Source organism: Corvus hawaiiensis, chromosome 8 (genome assembly GCF_020740725.1).
Source record: "Corvus hawaiiensis isolate bCorHaw1 chromosome 8, bCorHaw1.pri.cur, whole genome shotgun sequence".
NCBI classification, from domain to species: Eukaryota; Metazoa; Chordata; class Aves; order Passeriformes; family Corvidae; genus Corvus; species Corvus hawaiiensis.
The window spans coordinates 35,331,165-35,358,484 of record NC_063220.1 but is presented as its reverse complement, the minus strand read 5'-3'; the positions used below and the strand labels follow the sequence as shown (position 1 = coordinate 35,358,484).

The window sequence follows — 27,320 nt, the reverse complement described above, 5'->3', positions numbered from 1 at the left end:
TTGCAGCATAAAAGTTCGTGGGGATAGCAGGCAGCAGCTTGCTCATAGTCCTGAACCCTAACTTGACCTGTGCTTGACCTTCCTCTGTCTACAGGAACACAGTAGCCGGGAAGGAGGTGACGAAGTGCAGGCAAACCCTGCCAGATCAATGCCAGAAACTGAGCCCTCAACTTACCTAATCACTACCGTTGGCAGCAGTGGGACAGAATTTTACTCCAGGAATTCAAAGCAGATCTGAGCTTATATGAAGGCAGTGTCCAGCAGGACACTGATGTGATAAGCTTCAGGCTCTACCTTTTTGCACTTTCAAAACAGCAAAACAAGCAACACAAGGGAGTTTTACCCCCCCAAAACCCCGTAAGTCTGACCCGGAGTGATACCCAAAAGATAGGCTGGAAATAAATCTCCATAGACTGATGTCTATAGAGCAGGTATTTGTTTATTGCAGCGCTGGTGGTGAGGGGCATTTTTTCCTCCTAACTCATCCGCCTTTGACAAGTGCAGTGGTGTATTTATACAGTAAATTTTGCTTAATGTTGCTATGTCATTACAGCATCATCACATATGCGCCAGAACTAATTTACATAGCATGATCTCATGGTTATTAGATAATTCTTTGCACTGCTCATGCACTTCCCCAGTTCGGGGGTCTTCAGGGGTCTTTGATGAAGGCTTCTAAAGTCTTCTTCACACTTGAACTTTTTAACTTTGTCTTTGGGGCATGTGCAGTTACAATGCTCTTCAGTCCATCTGGTCTTAACCGGCCTAAATTCTTTGTTTTGTGGCTAATTGGCTTGAGCTTGCCAATTTCTCATTAGTACTACACTTATCTACTTCTAAAACTATACACCTGGTAAGTTTGGGGGGTTTATTCTCTCTCTTTTTGTCTATTCCACATTTAAGCAACTAGTTAACTATATACTAGCCATTACATTGTATAAAAAAGTTATTCATATCAGGTTATATGGGTATCAAAAGTTATGTTTCAGGTTATATAAGCATCAGGTTATATAGGTATAGAAGTTATGATTCAGGCTACATAAGTAAAAGCTATGATTCAGGCTATATAAATACAGAAGGCTATGCTTCAGGTTATATTGATATTCTTCGGGTTACATTGATAAAAAGTCATTATTTAGGTTATATTGATATTAGGTTACATAGATATCTTATAACCCAAGCTATATAAGCACTTTAGTAAGTAACTTTGACCTAAGTTATATAGACATCAGGAGTCAGCCATTCCTGTCATTCTGCAGCCCAGTCTGCAGCTCCCTTCAGCCTGGGGGAAAACAAATGCTCCATGAGCCAGGCTCCAAGGGGGTAAAACAAATGCTCCATGAGCCAGGCTCCAAGGGGGTAAAACAAACTCTCCGTGAGCCAGGCTCCAGGGCTGTGGTGAAGGCAGAGACCTGAGCATTGGCGAACTTCAAATTCACCTCACGGCCCACAGATATGTGCTGTGCAAAACAGAGTGGCTGCAGAGTCTGGGTCACCTTAGCGCCGCCATGATGGCAGCCCTAACCATTTTCCACATGCACACACCCCTCACAGGCAGTGACAGGGCTTAAAGTATGGTCTGGCTCACCTGCAGCGTGAGCTTCACCCATCCGGGAGCTGCTGGCTCCCTCCTTGCTGGGATACCCAGCTCAGGGCTGAGAGCAGGGCCCCAACTGCTGCCCCACAGTTTAAGACAAACCAACCCAATCTGCATTACGTTTAGCGGTAAGCACAGCACTGAGAGCCGCTGGTGGCTGGCTCAGCCGGGTCTGCACTTGCACTGCAGCAAGTGCCCGCAGTGTCCGCCATCAGCGTCACTGCCCCAGGGGGGCAAGAAACTTTCCTCAAACATGTCAGGAAAATTAATCCACAAACACCAGAGGTTTATGTCCAAAAAGGAGACAGAGGAGTCCTGTAACTTTATTCAAATAAAGGAAGAGGTCATGGGCATTTCCGATGGGGTCTCTCAAGCTGTTGGAGGACACAACCCCCTTTTTATCCTAATTTCCCCACCGCATTTCCCTCTCTCTTTCCCCATTAGCTGAGGTACTTGAGAGGTACAGGCTTCCCAAATCACCTAATACAGACCCCCTTCTAATGTGTACCTCACCCCCTTTTCTTCTTCCTTGTGTCTCTGTTTTTTTACTTTAAGTCCAGGGATTTAGTACAGCCTTGAGTGAGTAACAGTCTGTGTCAATCAGTGGAATTCCTATGGAATTTATGGTTCCTCCCATTGCTTCTTTCACCTCTCAGTATCTGGCTTTCTCTACAGCAGGCCCACAGTTTGTTTGTAAAAACACCTCCTTCTTATTCCTTTCAAACGCATGGGGTTTTTAAAAAAAATCATCCCAGTTTTGCCTGAAATGGCCTTTGATGAAAGCAAGCACTACTTCACTAGAAGAAATGGGACACTTTCTTACCAGGAGGTGTTTCTGCTCCGGACCAGACTCAAGGTTCAAGCCCAGGTTCAAGCCTGACCAACAATACAAATTATTCTCTCGCTCAAGAAGAAAGAAGAATCTTTCCATGTGAACGGAACACTTGGAAGAAACAGCTGCTCCAAGATAACAAAAAAATAGGACCTGCTGCTCAGGCACTCCTCACACTACATCTAAAATATCAGTGTGTGAAAAATCACGCTATGAAAAACCAGTGTCCATAAAGGAGACCTTCAGCCAATGGGGAAAGGAAGAGGGCAACATGTGGCCAGGCGTTCAGGATAAAAGGAAGCTGCATCCTCCAAAACCAAGAGAGAAAGCCCTGCGGGCCGGTGTCCTGCTGGACTCTCTCCCTTTATTCAAATAAAGTTGCAGGTGTACAGAATCACCTATGAAAAGCCAGTGTCCATAAAGGAGACAGAAGAGTCCTCGAGGTTTTGGAGGACACAGCCTCCTTTTATCCTAAACTCCCAGCCACGTGTTGTCTTCTTCCTTTCCCCATCAGCTGAGGTACTAGGAAGGTACAGCCTCCCAAACTACCTACCACATATTCCCCCTTGAACCTGTCATTTCCCCCAAAGTTCAGAAACTCAGGCTTGTGTGGACCCATTTGTCTGTTTCAGGAGTCAAACTGTCTGGGTTCTGTAACAAACCTGTGGCTTGAAGTTGGTAGACACATGACCCATCTCAAAGATGTTAACACCCATACTCTCACCCATGGAATTGTTTGTAAAGACATTAGCACACATCTTTCCTATCATCAGCACAGGGAGCCAGCAGTCCCCAGGGCAGGGGGCAACTCTCATGAGCAAGGAGAGCTCCACATCCTCCAGGTTAGCTTCTGACACGACTTTTTTCAGTGTTTTTTAGCCCACCTTTGAGATTGGTAACTTCTCAGCAGCAATTTCCCCACCAAAAAAACAAAAAAAAAAAAAAACAAAAAAAAACCAGCCATAGCACTCAAAAGCCATGACAATCCTTTACCAAAAAAAATTAAAAATCCACACCCGCTGTCTATATTTTGTAGTTTTATCAATCCTCTTTTTTCTCTATTCCTGAGGAAATTGATAGCCAGCACAGAAAACAGAGGTGGTCTCATACACTGAAAAATGATGAAAACCACTAAATCTTGACCAGCAAAGGCACAGGTGAATACTGCATTCAGAGACCTCAGTAACTACAGCTAGAGCTTATAGGTGCAGGGCTAGAGTAAAACTATTTCATTTTTAATCACTCAAAAATACATGCACCTTCAAATGCCCAACACACCACCTCTTTAAAGTTCAATTTTGTCTGAGAGGGAAAAAAAAATAAAAAGAAGCTGTGCTGAAACACTGAGCTTACAGCTCCCTCCAGAATTTCTGCTGCTGGAGCCAGCTTCGAAACAGTGCTGCAAGTGCTGGTAACTCCCTCAGATTTTCACCAAGAAGCAGAAACTTTTCCTAGTGTCTTGGTTTGAGACAAATTTGGAGGGAAAATGTCCAAAATGACCTCCCTCTGTTAGAAGGCAGATTTCAGCAGCCCCTCCCCCACCTGGTTCGGAAAGAAATTCCTCAGAGGAAAGTGAAAAAACCTATTTATTTGACAAGCAAAGTGCATGTAAGCATGGAAAAAAGAATTAATAATGCTAAATAATAAAACCTCTCACTGTAGAGAAGACCTGGGAAGATTTTCAAAGCCCTCTGTGGGTGTGGCTGTCTCCTCTCTGGAGCTGGGGTTTGGCGTGGGCCCCTCCAGGCCATGGTGTAGAGCCTCCCGGTGATGTTCTGGTGTTGCTGAATAGTCCAGTAGAGAAGAAGAAGAAGCCAAGGTCCCAGGAAACTCCTTGCTTTAGCTAACGAACAAGAAGCTAGCTCAAAAGCAAAAGGAATGTAACTCTCTTCCCTGCTGCAGAAGCTGAGCAGCCAGGCAGATGAAGCCAGCAAGCTTACCTCTGTTTTGAACACAGCGCTGAAAGAATTCCACTGGCTCTCCCCCCTCTCCCAGAGCTAGCTTTAAAGGTACAGAACTTATGTCTGGCATAGGGCAAATGATAGGGAATACAATATCATAAAGTCACCCCAGGACACCTAGCAATTCCCAGCCACTGTAACAATAACACTCCCGCTGCCCCAGAGTTTCACTTCTGGGACCAAAGCTCCTACTGATATATGTCAGTCACACATTGCACTAAGCATGCACCCTTGGGAAAGTGCTCCTGCATATTAGTAGTAATTGCTAATTAGTCCAAAGAGCATTTACCATAACTCCACTGATAGAAGAGCTCTATTACTTCGCCACATCTGGTGAGATAATCCCATTCATGTATAGATTGATTTCTCTAATAGACACTTATAAAGCCAACAGATAAGCAGTAGTAAACCTGTCTTGGTCAGGTTTAATGCACTGTCTCCAGCATTTATTGCAGCAGAAGAGCTCTCCTTATTGTTGGCAGTATCTCAGCTGCTGCCTCCAAAGAAAATAGTTGTAGATCTCCTGTCAGAGGAGAGAAACTCAGGGATGCTTTTAGCAGCCCACTCAGCAAACCCTCTTTGTCCTTATCTGCTTGTGCACAATACACAGATTATGTCTAGAGCACCAGGGGAGCTCTACCAAATACTCTTACTATTGACAAGGCAAAATTTTAGCCTTTTTGAACCAAATCTCCACTTAAACCTAAATGCTGTACAAAGGACTGGCAAGTGTTGTCCTTTCCTCCCCAAGTAACTGGAACACTGACTTTGGGATGTCTCACCTTGCAGCTAAAGATATCCCACAGCTGAAACACAAATACACAGCATTTTCCAAAGGTTCCTGAAGGATGCAGAGCCCAGCTCATGCATCTGAGTGGAAAAAGAAAAAAAAGAAGAAGAAAAAAGAGAAAGATAAATCATCAGTGGTATGGAATAAAAATTATGTCTGATAATTTTTAATTAAAATAATTGCAGGTCAAAAACCCCATGGGGAGTAGTCATCTCTGCCATGAATTTGGCAGGTCTTCATCCAGAACTGTCTTGGGGTGATTTTATCATGATACTTTATTCCCTAATCATCTGCTTTATGCCCATGAATGTCTGTGGTACCTTTAAGATGAACCAGGGGGCGGGGCCGGAGCCTGGAAACCCCGGGCGTGGGATCTGTTCAATTGCTCTCTCTCTGGCGTGGTCAGTGGCTACATGGATTGTTATTTCGCTGCCTTTGCTGGACTAACTTTCGCCAATTTAGGCAAGAAATTTCTGGGTGTTTTGGTTTCCTTTTTTTTTTTTTTTTTTCCCCTCCTTCCCCTGGCCTGGAGGCTTTTCACCGGCAAATCCTTTTGGCAGCTTTTAGGATTTTTTTCTTCTCTTCAGCCTGGGGAGCCTGCGGGGCAGCCCCGGCTGGTCCGAACCCCGAGAAAGACCGAGCTAGCGAAAGAAGGGACATAAAAATCCACCAATTTCACCTGCTGTGAAGAGGAAAGCCAGTGCCAGAGGACCAACAGGTTTCTATCTGCTCTGCTCCAGGCTGCTCTGTGAACTCCACTTCCCATTCCTGGAGACAAAAGGGACCGGTCACCATTTCGTTTTCTGGGCCGCGCAGTCAGCCCATGTATTTTTGAGGTTTTTTGTTCTGCTGTGGGTGGGTGTGTAGGTGTGTGGTGTGGGTGGAGGGTAAGTTTCTGGGAGTTCATATCTAGCATTTATTCATTCCTTTTCTGTGCCTTGCGGGCACCCTCCCTCCCTGCACCTCCCCCCCCCCCCCCCCCCCCCCGCCTTTTTTTCCTGTTAATAAACAGGGGTTTTTAGGGGGGTTTTTCCACTTTTGATGCCTAAAACTGGGAAAGAAAATAAAACTCTTTAGTCAGACAGCTACAGAGCAGGTATTTGTTTATTCAGCACTGGGAGTGAGGGGGATCTCCACAAAACTCACTCAATCTTCTCTAGCCTTCAGTTACATTTTAAAAGTCTTTCTACGCCACGTCACAATTACAACATATCATTAGCATACTCATATTTGCAAAAAGCTGTATCATCAGTTTGTTGCTTCCGCACATGCATCAGTTCCTTCTGTGGTGGTCGTCAGTCTTCTGGTGGTCTTTTGATGAAGATTTCTGTAGTCTTCCTCACATTTGAAATTTCACCTCTATCTTCAGCACATGCCTGGTGCTTCTTGTTTTTCAGTCTAACTTGTTTTTAGCTAATTTTGCAGTTTGCAAGTTCCATTAAAACTTGCGATCTTGCTTTTCATGGCTCATGTTATCTCACTGGCTTTGCTATCTTGCTTGCTTTACCTGCACATCTTGTTACAATGTTACTTGTGGTTAACTTTTTGTTACGTACCACTTAGGTTTCACTTTCACCTGCTGGTATCAATTTCTCTCATTGGCTGAAAAAAAGGGAGTTATTAAAGCCCTTCCTCTTTAGAGGAAACGTTCATTCCAGAGCATTTTCTCCTGAAATTTGCCTCGAAACCAAGACAAGAATCATTCCAGGATTTCTTGTCCCATGCTAGTGAGGTATGAACACCCTCGCTAAGAATGGGGCCAGGGCTGCAGCAGTGCCAGAAAGTGCAAGAGAACCTGGGAGGTTCCAGGGCCTCCCCACTGCAATGGCAGGCAGGAAAAATGCAGAAGATACTGTCTGCCCAAAACACCCAATCATTCTCTGTGTTTAAGAAAGCTGCATTATGTATTTCCCATGTTTAGGGGTGCAGAAGCCTGAATAGCTGTTAACATGTTTGGAAAGAATGTGCCAACAGTAGAATTCAACAGCGTCTGTTAGTGGTGAATTTAGCTCCTGCTGAAAGAAAGACAGGGAAAGAGAAAAAAACCCTGAAGCAAGAAAATAATCTCAAGAGGGTGACTGGAAATGCGGGAACCAGACAAGCTTGAGGGGCATTGAGCCGAAATAGGACCAGAATTCAGGACACTTACCACAAACAAACAGGATGCTCCTCTTGAGGCATGGCAGAAATACTGTATCAGCCTGCAGACAGGGTAGTACTCTGTAGTCAGGAGTGTGGTGTGCAACTGCAAGTGGCACAGAATTCCATCACAGGGGCAAAGGGTCTTTCCTAAATGTATTGGAAGAGGAAACCTACCACTCATGTCCCAAGAAAAGTGGACCCAAATAGTATCCATTCAGTAATACCAACCAAAATGCAACAGCTTGAGTTTTCTGTACCAAATTATAAGGCCACTTTAGTGCAAAAATTGAATTCAATTTTCCACTTTATTAAGAGTCACACAGGATATATGCAGTGGTTGCCATGGAAAGAGCTAGCATTGGGATTTAAGGATAACATAGGTGAGGTCAAGGGAGCCCTTCTGCAATTCCCAGGCTCTACTTTGGTGTGAAGAAATCTGTGATTTCTGTTACTACATGGTTATGCTGGTGTGCTATATTGCTATGTACAAACTCTTCTTTTTGTTAAACTTCTTTTATTTCAATGCACTTTTCTTTAAGGGAGAATGCCTGGTTCCTTGCAAATGAATTCCTCCTCTTCAGCCTGGTTCTCTCTCCCTGCCCTTTCTTTAATTGACTGTCCATTCTGCCTTGGGTTCCATGTAGATACTTTAATTTAAGCAAAGGTAACATAATTGAGGACTAAAAGTGGAATCTTCCCTTCCTGCTGGCAAGAAAGTTTTCATTATAAATACCTCCTGGTTCACTTCTCGGGCTTCCCATGCTGGTTGTCCTGCTGACTGCTCTAACACAGCACAGCTGTTTTTGTACTGGTACCAGGTGAGGTGGAAGCCTTTAAAGTGGAAAAAAGGCTCAATAACGAAGCTCAAAAAAACGGTGTTCACAGGACTTCTGTGTCTTTGCTATTTTCCTAGAGGCACACCAGCCCTTGTGAATCAAACAATTCATCATTTTACTTGTCCAGGCAGAGTTTTAATACTGTTAAAACACTGGTGCTTCTGGTCATGCCCCAAGCAAGTGGATGTGAAAGCTGAGCTGTGACAAAGCCTGCTTGGTTATCAGCCTCCAGCAAGGCATCACCATTCCAGGGGAGAGACTTGGAGCTTCCTTGCTCCAAATGTTGGAGTACCAATGTTAAAAATGGACCCAAAAAGCTTCCAGGCAGGGTAAGAAGAAGCTGAGTTCCAGCTGATTAAATGCCAATGTGTTGTTCCAGTCAGTGGGCCGAATTCTGTAGGAGTCCTGACAGGACGAGTGCAGGGGAAGTGCTGCACTGCAGACTTGCCTTCTTCTCTCACTGCACAATTAATCTGAAAAGACCACTGAACAAAGAGCTGTCTCCCTGAAAGGAGTGCATTTTACATTCCCTGAGGGTACCTCTCCTTCATGAGCAAGCAAATGCTAAGCTTGGTCAAGGGCAAAATTAGAAACTGCCATTAGCATTAGTATTATGTATGTCAGCTCCAAGATTTCAGAGTTAGCTCGAGCTGAGCTTCTTGAAAACCTTCCGGTTGTGTCAGAAGTGTCTCACAGCCTGTGTGAGCTGTTGGGTTTTAATTAGACTGAAAAATCCAGTTACATGAGCTTTGATTAGCTTTAAGGATAACTGTAATTTAATCAAAGTTTATGTATGGGCCACCGGTTTGGTTTCATTTGTTAATCACTGCAATGGAAAGAAAAGCTTGTGTGAACTACCCAGCTTTCCAATGGTAATTACAAACTCATAAAAATACAGCTCTAGATAGACCCAGGCAAACTATTGCTTTGATGCCTGGATTGATCATTTTCCACTTCACTGCTGCCATCTTCCTAACACAGATCACAGAACAGTCTAACTGATAAAAGCAATTATGATATGTCTCTTAGTTAATTTTTAAACTATGGTTTTAATACTAAAGTTTAGTAAAAGTCAGGTTTAAAAGAAATTACGAACAGCCAGCCTGAGGCCATGTTGTCTATTTAGAAAAACATTGGTTTTCCTTATAAAGAAGGTTGTACAATACAGTATTAATAATTATTACTTCAACCCATGGCAACTTCTGTAGTCTAATGGGTTATTCTGGACTTTCGTTACACACTAAGGAGAGCTATGTGCTGCTGGAAGAGGGCTTTGATAACCAAAGCTGCCTGCCATCCAGAGATCACATGGCACTTCACAGGTGAAAAATGCTGCTTTGGGGTTTTTTTCCCCAGATTGGTTTTAAAAGGAAAAAAAACAACAACCATAAATGGAACAGTAAAGAACTTGGAATAAAACTTGGAATAAGGATAGCGAGTGCCTGAGCTCAGCGTTTCATGGCATTGGAAGGAAAGGACAGAGCTAAATGCTCCACCAGCCTGAGCTGGAGATGAAATGTGCCCTGTGTGACCCAGGCAGTGTCCCAAGACATGCACCGTCCACAGGTGAGACCACAGTGAAGATTTAAACAGGGCAAGACCTATAGCAAGGTTGTATGATCCTGCATGAGGGGCCAGCCAGCTCTGTTTTCCTTCAGTATTTTGAAACCACGCTTGAGTATTCAAGCTGGAATTTGACTATATTCAACGGAGGACCATTGCTTTTACAGATTTAAATCATAGCATAACAGTTTTCTGTTGGGGTCTCCTCCCCCGCTGTGTAGCCCTGGGAGAGGGGCCCTGAGGGGACAGACACGGGGTTTCCCTGCCCCTGGTCAGCCTCGTTCCCATTGGTTGGTTTGTGTTTTTGCACAGGCAGAAGGACCCTTGGTCCGGTGACTGAGACAGTTCCTCGGCAGAGCCCCGGCCATGCGGCTGGAGAAATAAACATCTCTGAAACATCTAGCAAGAATCCGTCCATATATATTTCCTTTTCACGGGACGCCTGGTTTGGTATATGCATGTTGCAGTATCCCCACTGCAACAGTTTTCTGCTTGAATAGAGAGCCATAACAAATTCCCAAGGGTTTTTGATTGATACCGAACATTAAGTTTTTTGGGAATTAATCCCTCCTACCTACAGACTTACATGAACAGATATTGGGGAAGGCCAAGGGCATATCCTAGATGAGACACCAGTATTTGAGTATCAGAGTATTTGAAAACAAAAGGTTCATGTTGCCCAAGCCCAGGTCGTCAGCATTTTCTTTGTAGCTATTTCTGGTTTGTTTCTTGCTTTTGATAAGTAATTTTGCAAAATAATACTTGGGCATGGTACCTATTCGACAGTTTCCCATCCACTGGCCCAATTTACATCCACCGAAACTGCTAAAAACCCAAGTTTTTATTGCGAGCCACATTGCAGTTTATATAGCTGTGGAAAAATTAACTGAACTCAATTTCTCCTTATGCTTCATCAACCAAAAAGTGTGCGTTGACACTGATCCTTTATTGCCAGCAGCAAGATCCAGGGCAACAGGCAATTGGCTGCCCTTCAGATACACTGCACAACACACAGGTGGATTTATTTGCTCTATTCAAGGTCAAAGTAAGTGTAGAGATGGCCAGAGGAAAATGTGTATGTGGCAGGTATTTTACAGTTCTTATTCTAGATTATATTTATCCTCAAATCTTGTGCTGGCCTAAACCACAAACTACACAGTTACATTAAGAGGAAGTCTACATTTGAGGATGGCAAGAAGGATGAAAAGTGTAAGCAAAAACAGTGGAGCAGCAACAGGAGATAAGGGAAATGTCTGATATTAAAGGTGAGCCTTTTAAATGACTCTCTAGAAATGCCACTGGAAACTTCCCTGTCTGAGCATCCAGGATGACTCTGACAGTCACTCTTGCACACCTGAGCTGGACCGAGGCCCCTTCGCAGCTGCACCCCACACTCACACTGGGTTTTCTTACGGACTCGGACCCAGGTTTTCCATGGCAGAGTCTCAGACATCCAAATTCTTAAAATAATCTTGGTGCAATGACTAAGTAACTAAATAACAAATCCAGCTGGTTCTTCAAGGAGGGACCCCTGAACAAAGGAACCCCTTGGCTTTTATCCCCTCACAGTCTGAGCACAAAAGTTTGGGTTCCTCCACTCCTCTCCAAGTGTCCAGTCCCCTGGCTGGGCCACAGGTCCCCAGGGCCCTCATTATACAAAGGGTCAGCAGGTCACAGCCTCTGGCCCCAGGCTCCCCCAGAGTTCAACCTGCAGCTCCACTGCAGCTGCCCTCGACCTACCTGCACTGAATAGATTCTTTAACACGCACTCCCCTGCTACAGCCCCAGCACCCAGAAAAGGCACTTATTTCCCTCAAAATAAGCCGAATTGAGGAAGCCAGGACAGCAGAAAAATAGTAATTTATGTGTCAGATAGGTGGGACTGTAGTATTTGGCATCTGCCAGGCATCAGTCACACTGCGCACAGAGGCAGTGGAACATAAACCCAAGAGCTATACTAGCAGAGACTCAGGAGTAGGTCTTTGCACTAAGAGAATAGTAGGTTTGGTCTTCACATGGAGCCATATCCCAACAGCCTGAACTCCGTGTCCATCCTGGATGGGATGTCCCTGTGTGGGGGCTCTGTGCAGCTCCCCAGCTCCTCTCCACATCTCTCCACATGGCATTTTCTTAGTCTGAGGCAGTTCTCAGCCACATCAGCTCTGTGACATATTTCACTGTGCAGCTGTTCAAACATGCACCGTGTGCAAAAGGAAGGAGACAGCAAAGACAGTGACTCTCAGCCAGGCAATACCCCTGACAAAGTGATGTGAGCAGGCAATGAAGGAGTGTGATTCCTTCTTCACTTTAAACCAACAAGGAAATGGGGATTTCTTTACAAGATTCTTCAGTGCATAACCACTATTCATTTTTTAAATTCAAAACACAAAAAATCCCTTAGATCCTCACAATACTGTGCTTTTTGCCTCACCCATCATTTCTTCCAATTCTGGAGCTTAGGAAGGAAGGCTACACAGAGCCATGGGACAGTACTTAAGACTACTGAACACATTTAGAAAGCCTTTGGTAGACAAGCAATACAACACATTAAAAAAAAAAAAATCCCAACATAATCCCTCCACCAAACCAGCTTAAAATTGATGCACTAAGGCTGTTCCTGCACGCTTTCAGAATTTGCGACCTGATGTTGGATGCAAAAGGACTTGTAATCAACATCATATACAGCCTCTTGTGGTCCTGTCGAGGGTTTTCCAGGATGAGTTTAAAGGATTGCGGTATTTCTTTTTTTTTATTTTATAGAGATGATTCTTGTACATCCAGCAGGTATTCCTGTTGCAGAATGGTTAGAGGATCGGGGACATGGATTATTGATAAAGGGAACAAATCAATAACAGAACTGTACAAAGCAAAGGCCTGCAAGCAAAGGCCTGCAAGAGAAAAAGCCTCCATGAGAAATGCCTGCGTGAGAAACAGGCCTGGGAACAAAAAGGGAGTTTTTAGGAGGTACAGTGCTGTTCTGATAAAGATGTGCTGACCATGAGAAGGGAGGAAAAAACTTTGATCTCTCAAGACAAAACATAAAGCTTGCCAAATGTAGTCTTTTATCTAACCCAATTATGTAGAAGTAAGAATGCGCTTTTTTAAGTTTAAACTAATTAAAGAACTGATAAGCTTGTATTCAATACTATATAAGTGCCTCTGTATTGCTAATAAACGAAGCTTGCTTTACCAATCACATTGATTGTCTGCATGGCTTCCCCCACCCGAAGTCAGCATATTCCCAACAAATAATGGCAATGGATGCTGTGACAAAAATAGGGTGGTAAAGGAGACCTGGTAAACCCACGGGAAACCCATTATAGAGTGCACAGAAAAGAGGAGAAAAACAGAAAGAAAGACAGAAAGACAGACGGAAAGAAGAAAAGACAGCCAGAAAGACAAAGAAAGAAAGACAGAAAGAAAGAAAGAGGTTCATCAGTGCAGGTAATAGTCTAAATTTTTCTCAATAATCTTCTTGTATTTAAAAGAAACCAATTATACTTTCAAGTCACTTGCAGAAAATTTTAATAATTTGCCAAATACACAGCTATTAGAACGACCCTAAGTATCACTAATAATTAAGTTACAAAAGTTGGTAGATAGCATAATACAATGTTCTATAAAATAAACACAGGTAATATTAACAATACCCCCTGTGGTCCAAAAATGTCAGAAAATAGCAAATGAAATTAGAAACACACACAGATCAGAGGAGATTGAGGGGCAGCTTTAGACACTTGGATCAAAGAAACTGAGACTAGACTAGACACATTCATCCATCAAGCATAATGAATGTAGAACTTTAAGTCTCAAAAACAATTAACAACACAGCATCAGGTGCAATTTCACATGCTTTTATCTATGTTCCAGTAGTTCCCAGAGGATTAAAGTGCCTTTGTGCACTGTAGTCTTATTTAGCCAGGTGCAACACACATCATGTTTGGAAGTTATTTTTAAAAAGTGACCTATGAAATAAAATAACTACTTTAACCAATGTACACAATTCAAACAAAGTACCTTTGTTCTGATTTTGCCACTGAATGTCATGTAGCAAACTCCAAATCCACAAGGCCCATCTCCACTAAACAAGACCAGAGTAAAAGATATTTATTGAAACATGTTTTCTGCGGTACAACCCTTAGTTTGCTTATTTTCCCCTTTCAAACACATTTGCCCTTTGGATGACAATTTTCTACTGCAGCTTCCATTTACAAATAGCTGTAAACATGAAAAACAGACAGGATTTGGCCCGTGGCTATGGAGATGAATGCACCTCCCAGATAACATCTTGTTCTAACCCAATGAACAAGCACAGCACATTCTCTCTATGGGACACCTGACGATCTGCAGCCTTTGGATCTTACCATTCTCTGCACTACAGCATGGACCCAGTGTCCTGCTCAGAGCTCCTTAGGAACTCTCACTGCTCCCCGATGTAATACCTCCTTAAACCCAAACCTCCACCTGAACTGCAGGGAGGGAAGGAAAACTCTACACAGTTCAGCTGTCACTCACCTTGCCCCCAGAACATCCTCTTCAACTCACGAGTAAAGAACTCTCACAAAGCCTACGATCCAGTCTCCCATTGAAGCATGCTGTCGTCCATCATCATCCACTCCTGCTCTTTCAGGGGAGAATGCATTCCCACAGTATTTGAGGCATTTTGCGGTGTTTTTCAATAGCAGCACTTAAAGAGGAGTTATGGGACATAAACTTTTTAGGAAATACAAATTTCCATCATGATGCCACCTGTGGCAAGGGCCAAAAGCGGCACTCAGGAAGAAACCGCATGTAGGGGAAAAAAACCCTAAAGAAATTAGGAGGATGAACAATTAATCCTTAAACAGCAGGTGTGGATGTGAGTCTCCACCCTTCCAGTGTCTTCCTACATTTGACTGTGCTTCACATCATGAAGTGAGCAAGTCATTCCAATGATTTTAGGTTCATGATGTAAACACTCCTGCACACCTGACAGATGATACTGTCCCTTCACCACTGCTGCTGTTACACCTGAGAAGGCCCATTTTAAACTCTGAACAATCCACACTTGGATCAAGAGCTCGCTGCAGGTGAGGAAGTTTTACAGGGGTTCTAGATTTGTAGCATGTTAACATTACTTACATTATCACATGCACTGAAATATTTCAAGAACATATGCACCCTGTTAATCAAATTAATGGAAATTAGTGATTTCCTAATCTACTGAGTACTTTTAAAGGTTCTCCATGAAACTGTGAGATTACAGAAAAGATCACTCTGGTTTATGCATTACAGTAGAAAAAAACCAGCACAAGTTTCATCAGAATCACAACTACAAGTAAAGTCTCCAGTTCATAAAACAAATTGATTAAATTATTTTAAGTATTTCATAGTGGTATAGTAACTTCCAATGTAATTTATGCAACAAATTTCACCGATATTCAAAAATACATTTGTAAATGCTTTTTATAAAATTTATACAACTCTAGTTCTCCTTAGGTAAGCATATGCACAGTTCTCACATCATCACCTAGGCAGAAAAGCTTCAGAAGCCTATATTCTCAGAGTCCATGAGTGACAATGCTGCATGAGTTCTTCCTTTTTTGAGAGTCAGCTCTGCTAAACCCAACTCTTATTGCTTAAAATCATCAGTTTCCTCAGCAGCCCTAGCACCCAGCTACACCACACTAGTCTGGGGGAGGGACCTACTGTTTCTGGCACATAAACACCTACAAGCCTTGTAACCATTCCTGTAAAGATTTCCATGTAATGGCTGCCTGTCCTGTACACTTTGCCCAGAGAATAAAAGGGGCATTGCTGAGAGGGAGGGAAACCAATCATTAAGAGCACATCAGCTCAGTGACCCACTGTATCCCTCTTCATCTTCTGATTAATTACATATTCTCTTTAATGATTTCTGTGAATACATCTCCAACTATAACTGAAAATAATTTTCTCAGATACAAGACACTTGACACACCGAGCCTAAAACGAGCAAGAACAATGTGAATATAAGGCCTCCCCAGGCTCAAACTCACAGCTGGTACTATGCCCAAACACCTCCACGGCAAGCTTTATTTACACAACTTCCAATGAAGAATACTCTTATTTCTCAAGCTACATTTTAAATTAACAGAAATACATTCATAATAACTACTGGTACAAAAACCATGATAAAATTATTTTTTTATTCAAAATATTTGGACATGTTGACAATATTCCAGGTGCATTACAAACACTGCCATAGCCAACAAAACAATCAATATTTAAAGAGCATTCAAACACCGAGGACATGTATCTTAAAGCAGAGACGGGAGAATGCATGGTACTAAGTGCATATTAATCATTTTCCAATAACTGACTTGATGCAAATGCCTGATGTCTCTGGTACAAAATGGATTAAAATCCAGAAGAGATGAATTACAGAAGACAAAAACGATGAAGTATAAATGTTTTTGCCTGTATTTTCTATAAACCTTGTAACTTTATCATACAAGGCCACTACCAGTCTGGACTACTCTAGTGTTGACTATTTACAGGATAGAACAATAAAATCGTAACAGGGAAACCAGCGACAAAGCAAGCAAAACCACAAACTCTTTCTAGAATATGGCTTAAATTAATTCACAGAGAATTGGGAATATATTAACTATAAGGTGCAAGAGAAATACCAGGTAGGAAAAAAAAGTCCCTCTCTTCCTGGTACTTTCCCCCTCAGCCTTCACTGTAATTCACATAAAATTTTCAGCACACTGGTATCGCCCTTCCTGAAAGCTGCTTTTCCTATACTTCTAAAACATCATGTTACTTAAAGGTTGGTTTCAGTCTTGAATGTATTGGCCAATATGAGCTCTAAACTCTAAACCATGTAAATCCACACATAGTAATACCCTGTTTCTCCTAATTAACCCAAGTTCTCAAATAGAGCTAAAAATCAACTTTATTTAAAACAGCATATTTGCGTGAAAAAGTATGAATCTCTTTGTCATGTAGAAAACAGATGTCCGATGAAGAATTTGTCAAGATGTGTACACAGCTGAGTGCATAGTGCAGAACACCGTACAGAGAGAGCAGCAAGGCCACAGGGCCACTAAGTCCACTTGAAAACAATGAATGTTTCCAATCACCAAATCCATTCTAAAACATTTTCATCCTGGAAATGCTTTAAGCATTAAAATCTTGCTCTAGGGATGGCAAGACTCCTCCGTTCCCACTTTTCATACAGCTCACTGTAATATGCATGGCAGCACAGCCACGTACACAGCATACAGAAGAGACATGCCAAAAATACTTTGGATACATCATCCTAATCTCAAGTATTCTATACAAAAGTTGAACTTTTCTTGTGAAAAGGAAGGAAATGGGGCAGCTTTCAGATTACACACCTTGCCTGTGTGTCATTAAAGAAACCTGCAGGGGCTGCAGCCCAGGGTGGGAGAGCCACAGATCCACTGGCACAAGCGGTGGCACAGCTGGTGGCTCCAAGGCTCAACGATCTCACAGGAAGCTCCTCCCCCTGTATTGCTTGTGGTTCCAGTCAGTGCTCCTCAGCAGTGGAAGCATCAAACACTCATTGCAAAAATGCAAGTGGCCTACAGCCAGCAGAACTCTGTACACTCACCCAAAACACTTATTCCCCCATGCTACTAGTTTCCTTTTTAAAGCACTGTTGTTGGAGAAGGGCCATGAGAACAATGGAGTGAGACATTTCCCTTAATCACAGCATCAGACACTCCATTAACAGATTGACATGATCTCCTAAACAAAATTAGTTCCTGGAACATCTTGCATTTACATTCTTTCACTCGTTCTTAGGAACAAACAGTTTCTCTAGAAATTGTGCAGTTTAAGCCTGTTATGGTATTGTACTCCAGCATTTTCTTAGCACCTCAACACAAATCACATGGTAGCTCATCTGTGGTGAACATCGGCTACAGACATCCACGAAGGGGGAAGGGTTGAAAGAACAATAATATTGTCCCATGACATGGAAAAGCACTTTGGAATGCACTGGCTTCAGGTGAGACTGCTGACTCAGCACGGATTTCTCTCCAAGCAGGGTTACTCCAGTTATTCAAATACAGTAAACACAAGGGCAGTACTGAGGACATCAGTCCTGTACCTTACAACTTTCAGTCTATTTTCTAAACACCTGTTAATGGAGATGTGGCTCAGTGTCAAGGCTAAGTGGGCAAAAATGTCATCTATGCTAAAGTCATTAGAGGAACTAACATAACCCTTGCTCCTGGTAGTCCTTGGACTTAAGCCAACCACATACACTTCATTCTATTAATTTACCTATCCTGCCTTATCTCAAGTATCTTCATCCTTTCACACTTCCTAATTAACTATCAATATTTTTCCTGAGTGAAATTATAAAAAGTTAAACCCTTCTACCAAAAGTACAAATAAAATATAGAACAATACAAACCCAGTTATACAGCATTACAAGTGCAGAAATTCTTCATGTTGTTGCTCTTTATCATTGGCCCCCAATAAAAAACATAGCAAAGAATTTAGTTATCCAAAATATTTTGAAGTACTGTGATTAGATTCTTCAGACCATAAATATAGCCCTCATCCTTTGTGTTGCTAGGAAACACATGAGCAAAATCAATCATTCGGACTTCAACATTTGCACTTTCCTTGGTCTCTGCTGGCATGTGATAGAAAACTTTTTCCAGTTGGGGTAGAACATTTCCATTCAGGTGCTCCTGCGTAATGCACGTGCTGCTTTTCCATACATTGTCTTGCTCTGAGTTTTCAACTTTTAGTGAGAGCTGACTGTGGTGCCTCTTCGAGCACGCCTTTTTGTGAAGTGCATAAAATTTAGACAAGCCTTTATTTACAGAGGCTTCAATTTTTCCATTCTCTGTAGAATTTATTACATGAATATTATTATTATACTCCAACACATCTCCACCTGATAACAGGCCTTTGGGCACTCTTCTCTTCTCTGCCAAGGTGACATCACTCAACCGCACAGTTGTCGCTTGACACGAACCTTCATAGACAAACAGCAATGAGCTTGCGTAGAAGTTGAGTTGCGTCTGGCCCTCAAACCACTCCAAAATCTTTTCAACCTTCTGAATGCTGGCAGCTACCACATCTTTTCTCAAGCAGTACCCACTGTGGAAAAACTTTGAGATGCCTGCAAGAAATACACACATTTTGGGATTATTTTCACTTCTGAAAGGAAAACAAAGTATTTTCATTTCTTTTGGGATGAGAACAGTTCTTATTTGAAGGAATAGACAGCATTCAGGTAGTTTCTGTTCAGGCAATTATTAACTAAACCCAAAGTGAACCAAAGAACTCTGAGATCTTCAGTCACATCACCTGCTGTGTAATACTACAGCTTGGGCATGGGTTGTAAGTAAAAGTAAATGTATCAAGCACACAGTAAATGAACATGGCTCCTGCTCCCAGGTCAGTTCCGTCAGTGTCTGGACAGTTTTGGGCAGGGATCCATTAAATTCTCCATGCATAAACGGGCTCAAGTAGCTTGTTATCATGAGGGTGTTCGTGTGTGTACCTTCTGTCCCTTGCTGGGGGACAGATGACAGATGTCAACTAATAACTAGTTTGCAATAATTATCACCAAACAGCTCCATGATGGCAGCATTTTTATTTCTTGTTAATGTAGAGCAACATGTGGATTGACTTCAACTGAGAAAGTCCTTTGAATCAAAAGATGCATTTATAGTAGCTAATAGAAAAGACACTTAGATATTCACAGAAGACAACTAGAGACAAAAAAAATGTATTTATAATAAAAATGTGTAATACTTTTAAAAGATTTCTATTTCATTATAGTTTCAAAGCTGCAAAGAAGTTGAATTCTAGAATTCTCTCCCCCTTATTAGTAGTAAAAGAGACATGAGGAGGACATTCCTATAGTCTGCACTGCTGTTACAGCCAACTGCACATTTAATTTCAGATTGACAGATAGCTCAAATACTACAGGGAACAGCCAAAGACCCATCTGACAGTGAGGACAAAAAAGGACTTTTAAAATGGGAACACCCAGACTACTTTTTCTATACAGTTCTATAAATAAGTATTTAAATGAAAAAATCCAAGAGCACCAAGTTCTGACACCCCAATTTCCTTACCGTCCTTTACTGTTTCCTTGGTCAAGCTCCTTCCGTAGTGCTGGTTTTGCGTCTCGTAGCTGTCCGAAGACACGTGGTACACCTGAAAGAGGCAAGGAGGGGGCTCCCTACGTATTTTGAACCAGTATTTCTGCAGAGCAAGAGACACCTCACAGACAGGCCACGAAACCCTGGGTACCATTTAGCCCTCGCAGTTTTCAAGTTTCTTGCAGTGCCCAGCACTGCTGTAGTGCTCTCCAAAACTCTCCCTTCAGCCCTTGAGCTCCAAGCTACAGCTTTCCTGTGCTAGAGACATCCTGGTGGTGGCAAAAAGCAATGTACCCATTACAGGGAACTCTTCTATATGGCCTTGCAAACCACAGCTGAGACCTAAAACTATCACGCTCCTACCTGTGTTACTGCGGATGTTAAATCAGTAAGACAACAAAACAAAAATTTCAATGCAATTATTTTGAGTTCTTAAAACTATAAAACTATTTAGCGGAAGGGCAAAACAGTAAGAATTATTGTATGTGACCACCAAGAGCCCAGCTCTGTAAGACCCATCTGCAACTGTCAGCACAAATGAGGCTGCACTAAATAAATGGTAGCAGGTAAGCAAAAGCTGGTTCCAGCATCAAGAGTAGTGCATCAGCTCTCATCTGAAAGGGAGGCAACTCACATGGGTACAGTTTTGTCCATATCAGGACTTGAACAAGCTTAAGAACTTAATTCAAAACTGCTTTACATACAGACATATTTTCTCTCACACTAAAATTATTTCCATAGCAGAAATGTGTGAGGCAGCAAGGCCCAAGTATAATTTGTTTATGAGACTGTAGACAATTTTTATTTGCAGAAATAATGGTGTTACCAAGCAGGCGGTTGTCTCTGGCAGGAACTTGGTGCTTGTTCAGACCACCCATGACTGTGGCACCCACCCCAGCCACAGCCCTGCCCTCCCTTCACCGCTGTAAAGAGAGAGGATCCCATTGAGAATCAGGGTGTACTGCTGAGGTGTGTGCTCCTCATCCCCCTCTGGGGCCTTATTCTTGCTGAAGCCAACAAATAAAGGCCACGACAGTGAAACAGCAGCACATAAAAAGGAATGGTACAGGAGCAAAAAATAAAGAAAATAGAATTCCCTGTTTTCATTACAGCCCATCACCCTGAAATGTCTCTCCCCCATCCAAAATACAATAAATCCAGTATGATTACACAGATTCCCCACCTCCTGTCTGCAAAGCAGATGGGAAGGACAGTCTCAAATAGCTTTTATTTTGACAAAAAGATATTAAATTCAGTCCTCAAGGAACTTAAATCATAGTGTGTAGAAATTGATTTTAAGTCACCAACCATGAACGGAAGGGGCAGTAAATGGTTCTCATTACTCTAAAAAAAAAAAAAAGCTGTAAGTCTAAATGTTTAAACTCACTCAGTAGCAGAGATACTTAACACTGTTACGATACTTGAAGAAACTGAGGCCTCCATGTCTGTGAAATGCAGAAGGCCACAGGAGAGATTAATTATTCTAAAACTGCATCTGACAACTGTGATTTTGGTTTCACAAGAACAATAATTTTTCTCCACTTAATTTTTGCCAATTTTTTTTCCAAAGCACATGAAAGCATACAACACAGAAACCCAAAGATTACTTACGCAAACACTTCAGGTACCAAAGTAACCTTCAAAAACATACCAGAAGTTTCAAAACTTTTTAAAGAGCTACAAGTCAAAGGCAGTTAAATGAAGAATAATACTTAGAAAGAGAATCAAGAGTCTGATGACTGCATCTAAGTTTTCACTAGCTGTGCCTTCATTTTAATGATATTAATCGTTCTCATGTAGTTGGCCCAGGGGCAGCTTTCTGCAGACATCAGCACTGCAGCAGTTCCTGACCGAATCATCTTGTTTACCAGAACCTTATCTCTTCCCACAGGAGCTACAGTTTTTGTGACATGGGCACTAGCTCAAACATGCTGATTAAGATCTGCAAGCTCATTTTGTTTTCCAAAAAAATGCTGGAGCAGCACATTCAGCCCTGTGCTTCTGAACTGGGTTTCCCATGAAGCCACCCACCTCACCTCTTCTCATAATTTGAACGAAACCATTCCCCAAATGATAGCTTACAAACACCGAGGCAGATGTGCATGCTGCATTAACAGCACACTTTTAACTGTACAAAACAGTCAGTGACAAAGCACCAAGTCTCAGATCCACAGCGTGAGTGTAATGTATGTGTTTAACTGCCTTGTGCACTCAGAATGCTGTTGGTCACCAAGAGGCTTGGCTCCAGCCAGTGGCATTAAAGGACAACAGATCTGGGTAATCACAAAAGCCATCTCTTCCCACTACCTCGAGACTCTAAGCAACTGCAGAAGAGACTAGTTGAACATTCCTGGAAAACCTCACTCAAATATAGATACAGTACACCCCATTCTGAAAGCAAGGGAGCTGAAAGCCAAGCTCAAACGGAAACAATCTCTCCACCCTCACCCACCCAAACACAGGTGGCTGTGCTGGAGGAGCAGGAGGCTAAAATCAACTTCCTATTTGACAGACCTCTTGCTCCATCGTGCTTTTGTTCACATGGTCACTACCAATAATCTGCTATTAACCCTTCCCAAAATGACATTTTGCCTTTGGACCAAGCTTTTTCTGTATCCCTGTTGCTGCAGCTGTCTGTACTAGCCCATTTCTGTCAGAACAATGACAAGCCAAGTCTGATCTGTAACCTTAACAGCAGCCAATAGATTATTAAACAGAAAAATCTCATTTCTTATCCACCTGTCACAGTTCGTTATGTGTTTGCTCTGTATCCACTGGAAGGTTTCCTGCAGAGTGCAAGATAAAGAAAACTCTTTCTATGAGCTGCAAAACACTGCATTCAAGAAACTTCCTGCTTCATCAGTAATTTTTATATATTCTTACTACACAAGATCAGAGCTGTTCTGGCTGACAATGCAAAAGCTTCTCCTTGTGCCTACAAGCAGCTCCCACTCAATCAGCTTCTTGCACAAATGGCCCTGGAATCCAGCAAGCTAACCGGTGCAGTTTACTATTAGCAGTAGTAGTGACACTCTATGGGCAGCATATCAAAAAAATCCAGACCATTAACTGTTGAGGGAAATTATCTTTGGATGTTCTAAACTTGCACTTGGCTTTTGTCTCCCTGTGAGGTGTTCACTCATTGCTGTTTGCATACCAAAACAGCTTTTTGTACATTTTTTCAATTACAGTTCCTTCTTTATTGTACCCTTTTTTCAGTTACAGTTCCCTCATCTGTTGTTCCTGGACTGAGAGAACATTGAGTTAAAGTAAGAAGTTGGTCCAGCATAGTCTTTAAAAAAGCACAACCCTTGTAAGGTCACAGCAGAGATACATGGTTTGGAAACCTTGCATCTTCAGCTTTAGGACATTAAACTGAAGCAATCAGGTATCAAATGTTACGTAATGTTAATTATGGTAATTCAGTACCAACATCCATGGTTAGGCAGAAAAATGTACACACTGTTCAAATACTTATTGTGGCAACTCCCTGACTTCCAGAAAGTACAATTTAAATACATGTTAAGAACTATTTGGGGGTGATACTGCTGGCACAAATAAAAAACCCTATTCAGTAACTTGTAGAGCTCTTTCACATCTGCAAAAAATATCTACTAATCCACATCACTGAAACAGGGAAAAACAACCCCAACCTATTTTGAGCAGGCCTGTAGAACACTACAAAGCACCTGGAGAGCAAGGATCGACTCCGCAACATGCACAGTACAGACCTGTGTGGCACTGACATTCCCATGGTGCCTGGGAAGCAGCTTCCTGCACAGCTCCCAGTGCCCATCCCTGCTCCCTTGCATGCCCCATGCAAGGGCAGTTTGGGACCTGCTGTCCTAAGCAAGGACATGGAGATTAGAGATACATGCTCTGATGCTGAAGCATCCAGACTTCATAGGGCCAAGGGCTGAGCTTCCCACCTGTCAGATTTTTTCCATAAATACGCCTACCAGTTGCATACAGGTAGGGTTGAGTGAGTGTTTAGACATTACACAGAAGTTTCTGTTTACAACAAGGCACCTCTGCACTCCTGACAGAATCTGAAGGTCAGTATTCAGCTGCTACCGAAGCTGGAGCCAAGCTGAAAGCAGGGTAAGCAGGTGGCACCCCAACTTACCTGGGCACATCCAACACCAGCATCCATTCCCCAGCTCTGCAAGGACCCTCATGGTGCCAGGCCAAGACCCCCACCCACGCCTGGGCACCTTCTGCCTGTACCCCATGACTGTCCCAATATAAATACATGTTTCCTTCATGCCCAAGTAACTCAGGTTTCTCTGGAGGCCCTGCATCCTGACACAGTACAAGACTTAGAGATTCAACAAGCCTTATTTTTTCTTTTTCAAAAAGGATGTAAAGCAAGGATTTGAAGAAAAAAATAACAAAGGGAGAATTTTTGTTAAAAAGCATTCTCTTATTTGATATCTCTGCTTTATAGTAATGCTCTCATATTACCACTGCTGCCAAGAGCATGCCCAGTTATCCAACTCAATTTATCTAAACATCTCATTCCTTAATTTTTACCTTTTTTTTTTAACTTTTTTTAATTTTATTTTTTATTTTTAACTTTTTTTTATTTTATTGTTGCTAGACCACAGGTGGTGAAAATACACACATCCCTGCTTGCTGCTGCCTTGAAAATTCAGCACAGGAAGGATGCATCCCTGCTACCTCATTTCCAAGACTATACTTAGATATTACTCTGCCCATTTTGCTTCTTTGTTCCTCTGGACTACTTTGACTGAGTGCTTCATATGACTAAGTGCACCCCCAAATGCTCTGACAGTCAATATTCAGTTTTTGGACTCGCAGAACTTCCATGAAGCATCTCATTAGAATAAATTTTTTTTATGTAGTAAAAAACCACCTGCTCCACCTTGGAAGATTTTTTTTTTCCAGGGTTTTCAGTTGGTTCCTTTGGGTTTGGGTTTTATTTATTTATTTACTTATAGTTTCCTGGATTTTTTTGTTTTCTTTTAGGTTTTGTTTTCCTGTTTTCTTAAACAGCAAAGCTTGAATTAGACTTATAAATGTAAAAACCCCAGTTCTGGTAATTTTTTACTGTAGAAGAATCTGAACACTAGATGCAGGATTTAATACTTCTATGACTTCCTTCCAAAATCTTGTTATTAGCAGATCAGATCTTGTGAAAATTACCACAATACTAGAAAGAGTTCATAAAAACCTCATAAAATAGTCAGCTACAGTCAATTTGAAAATATCCTGCAGAATCATGTGCTGTAGATTTGAAAATTCACTTGTAAAAGCAGGTTTGATTATTATACATTACTGCCTGCATGTTCACAGGCACAAACAATACAAGTCAATGATGGATTATTCTGGTAAAATTACATAATCACCAGTTTGTGCTTTAAAATAGCATTTAAGCAGTATTTTGGAATAAGTGAGATTGCAATTGATGTCTTGGAAAAAAAAAGAAAACCTGCAGAATCTGGGAACTGTGGATTCCAAAAGGACTGTGAATCTGAAATGAGAGCACAGCCCACACATTCTGCTTGTACTCAACAGTATGCAGAATGCTCTGTGTTTAACATTTCCTGTGCTGCGAAGAGATTTCTTATCTGCTTGTATGTGTACTACTGAAACCATATAACAATTTGTATTTTTGCTATTGCAACAGTACCTGAGACTTCCAACTTCTACATAAACTCTAACTACTTTCATAATAAACCATGTCCAGCCTGATGGAACCCCAGAATGGTCTGGTTTCAAAGGGACCTTAAAGACATCCCAGTTCCAATCCCCTGCCATTAGCAGGGACATATTTCAATAAACTAGGTTGATCCATGTCCCATCCAACCTGGCCTTGGACACTTCCAGGGATCCAGGGGCATCTGTTAAAGAAAGGAACTTCTCCACTAAATACAGAATTGTGGTTTTAAACAATGTTATTAAAATAATTGTGTTTTCCAAATGTATTTCTATACATTTATTCTGTCTATTCAGTTTGTTAAGCTAAATACAGGTCAAATGCCAGAATTGTGTACATAAATTTATGCTGGGCCAGACAGGAGACTCCTATTTTTAAGGACACACCATACATATTTTATATATGAACAGATGACTGCTGGTTTACCAACACATAAGAAAAAGCTGTTTCAATAGCCCTTTGGGTAAAAATACACTAAAAATAATAGACAGTAAATAGATTTTGGGGCAAAACCCTTACTTGCAACACTTTTTTGCTTGTATCCCTTCATGACAACTTATACAACGGGTACTTTAAAAGAAGCATAGCTACATTCTCTGTTTTTCCCGACCCTTTCCTTCTTGCTCTTGTAAAAATTTACCACACAAGCCCACCTCCCTGGTAAAATAACACTGAATGGAGAGATTAAAACCAAACTCCTGTACTTTCTCGTTACATCATGTTTTGTCCAGCAAACAGGAACAACCATCATCCAGCACATGAGCGGTTCTGGGCAGTACATATCCATGTAGCAGTGTTTTATAGTATGGCCCAGATGTTGCAAAAATAAAGCGAGCAGACAAGCCAAGAACACACCATTATCATGAGGCAGAGAACATGGCTTGTGAATTCAGATTTTGCAAAGTGCTGTGTGAGGGCAGGAGGAACCTTTTCAATTCTCTTCGGAAAACAACTTCCAACATGCAATTGGGTGCCAAAGGCAAAAACCCAAACCTCATCTAGTTAAACACTGGATGGAGAACCGCACTACTTGGGATAATCATCATTATACATCCAGTCTGAATTACGGGATTAAAAAAAATTCTGCAACAGGACAAAGACACAAATAAGTGACAGTGTTAGAAACAATAGTCACAAACATACCACGGAAACAATCAATCATTCCTTTTGCATTGTCATGAAACAAAGGACGTGAAGTACATTGTTTTACAAACAAGGTAAGAAGGGTTATGTAATGACATCAACCAAATCCAAAGCTATAATCTCTAACCTTCCTTTTCCACCCAAACTGGCTGGTTTTTTGACTTAACTCCCACATTCTTGCTCATAGACTTGCGTAATTACTACTCATGACCACTATAATTTATATAGCAGCTTATCTCAAAGCAGAGTTAAGGGCTGGGAGCCTGGGCAGTTCTGCACAAAACATTACAGAGATATTAGAATTCTCTAGAACAATGGTGCAATCTGGCTGCTGTTGCTATTGAACAGCAAAGGGGAAGCTTATCAAAGTGTCTAGCCATTTATGCATGTTGATACAGAGTTTGAGGAGCCCTGGCTTTGTGTGTGAGAAGAAAAACAAAAATCTCACATCAAAAAGAAAACTATTCCTGTACCTATCATTGCAGAAAAAAGTACTTTTGAATTGCATCAGAAACTCAGTGACATCAACACATTTCTCTTACTGAGCCACAAATGTTCTGTACATTGAAGTTTTAAAGTAGCCCACACACACATATTGACTCTTAGCATTTCTAAGAATAAGAAGAGTTAATAAGGACATCTGCAGTGCCCCATC

The 27,320-nt window shown here is 41.8% G+C and overlaps 1 protein-coding gene and 1 long non-coding RNA gene across 2 annotated transcripts in view; both read right to left on the bottom strand.

The window, feature by feature from the left end:
• Window positions 1-6,257: 6,257 nt before the first annotated feature.
• On the bottom strand, window positions 6,258-9,978 carry LOC125329762. The gene is made up of 2 exons (XR_007205264.1): window positions 7,330-9,978; window positions 6,258-7,192 (listed from the first exon to the last, which is right to left on the bottom strand). It is a non-coding gene; the product is annotated as an uncharacterized LOC125329762 (long non-coding RNA).
• A 3,251-nt stretch (window positions 9,979-13,229) lies between these two features.
• IPMK (inositol polyphosphate multikinase) overlaps window positions 13,230-27,320 on the bottom strand; it is a 41,649-nt gene continuing 27,558 nt past the window's right edge. Inside the window, exons 5-6 of the mRNA XM_048311266.1 lie at window positions 19,816-19,897; window positions 13,230-18,851 (exon numbers count right to left, since the gene is read on the bottom strand). Of these exons, the coding sequence (XP_048167223.1) occupies window positions 18,217-18,851; window positions 19,816-19,897 (717 nt within the window). The 3' untranslated portion in view covers window positions 13,230-18,216. The remainder of the gene's footprint in view (window positions 18,852-19,815; window positions 19,898-27,320) is intronic.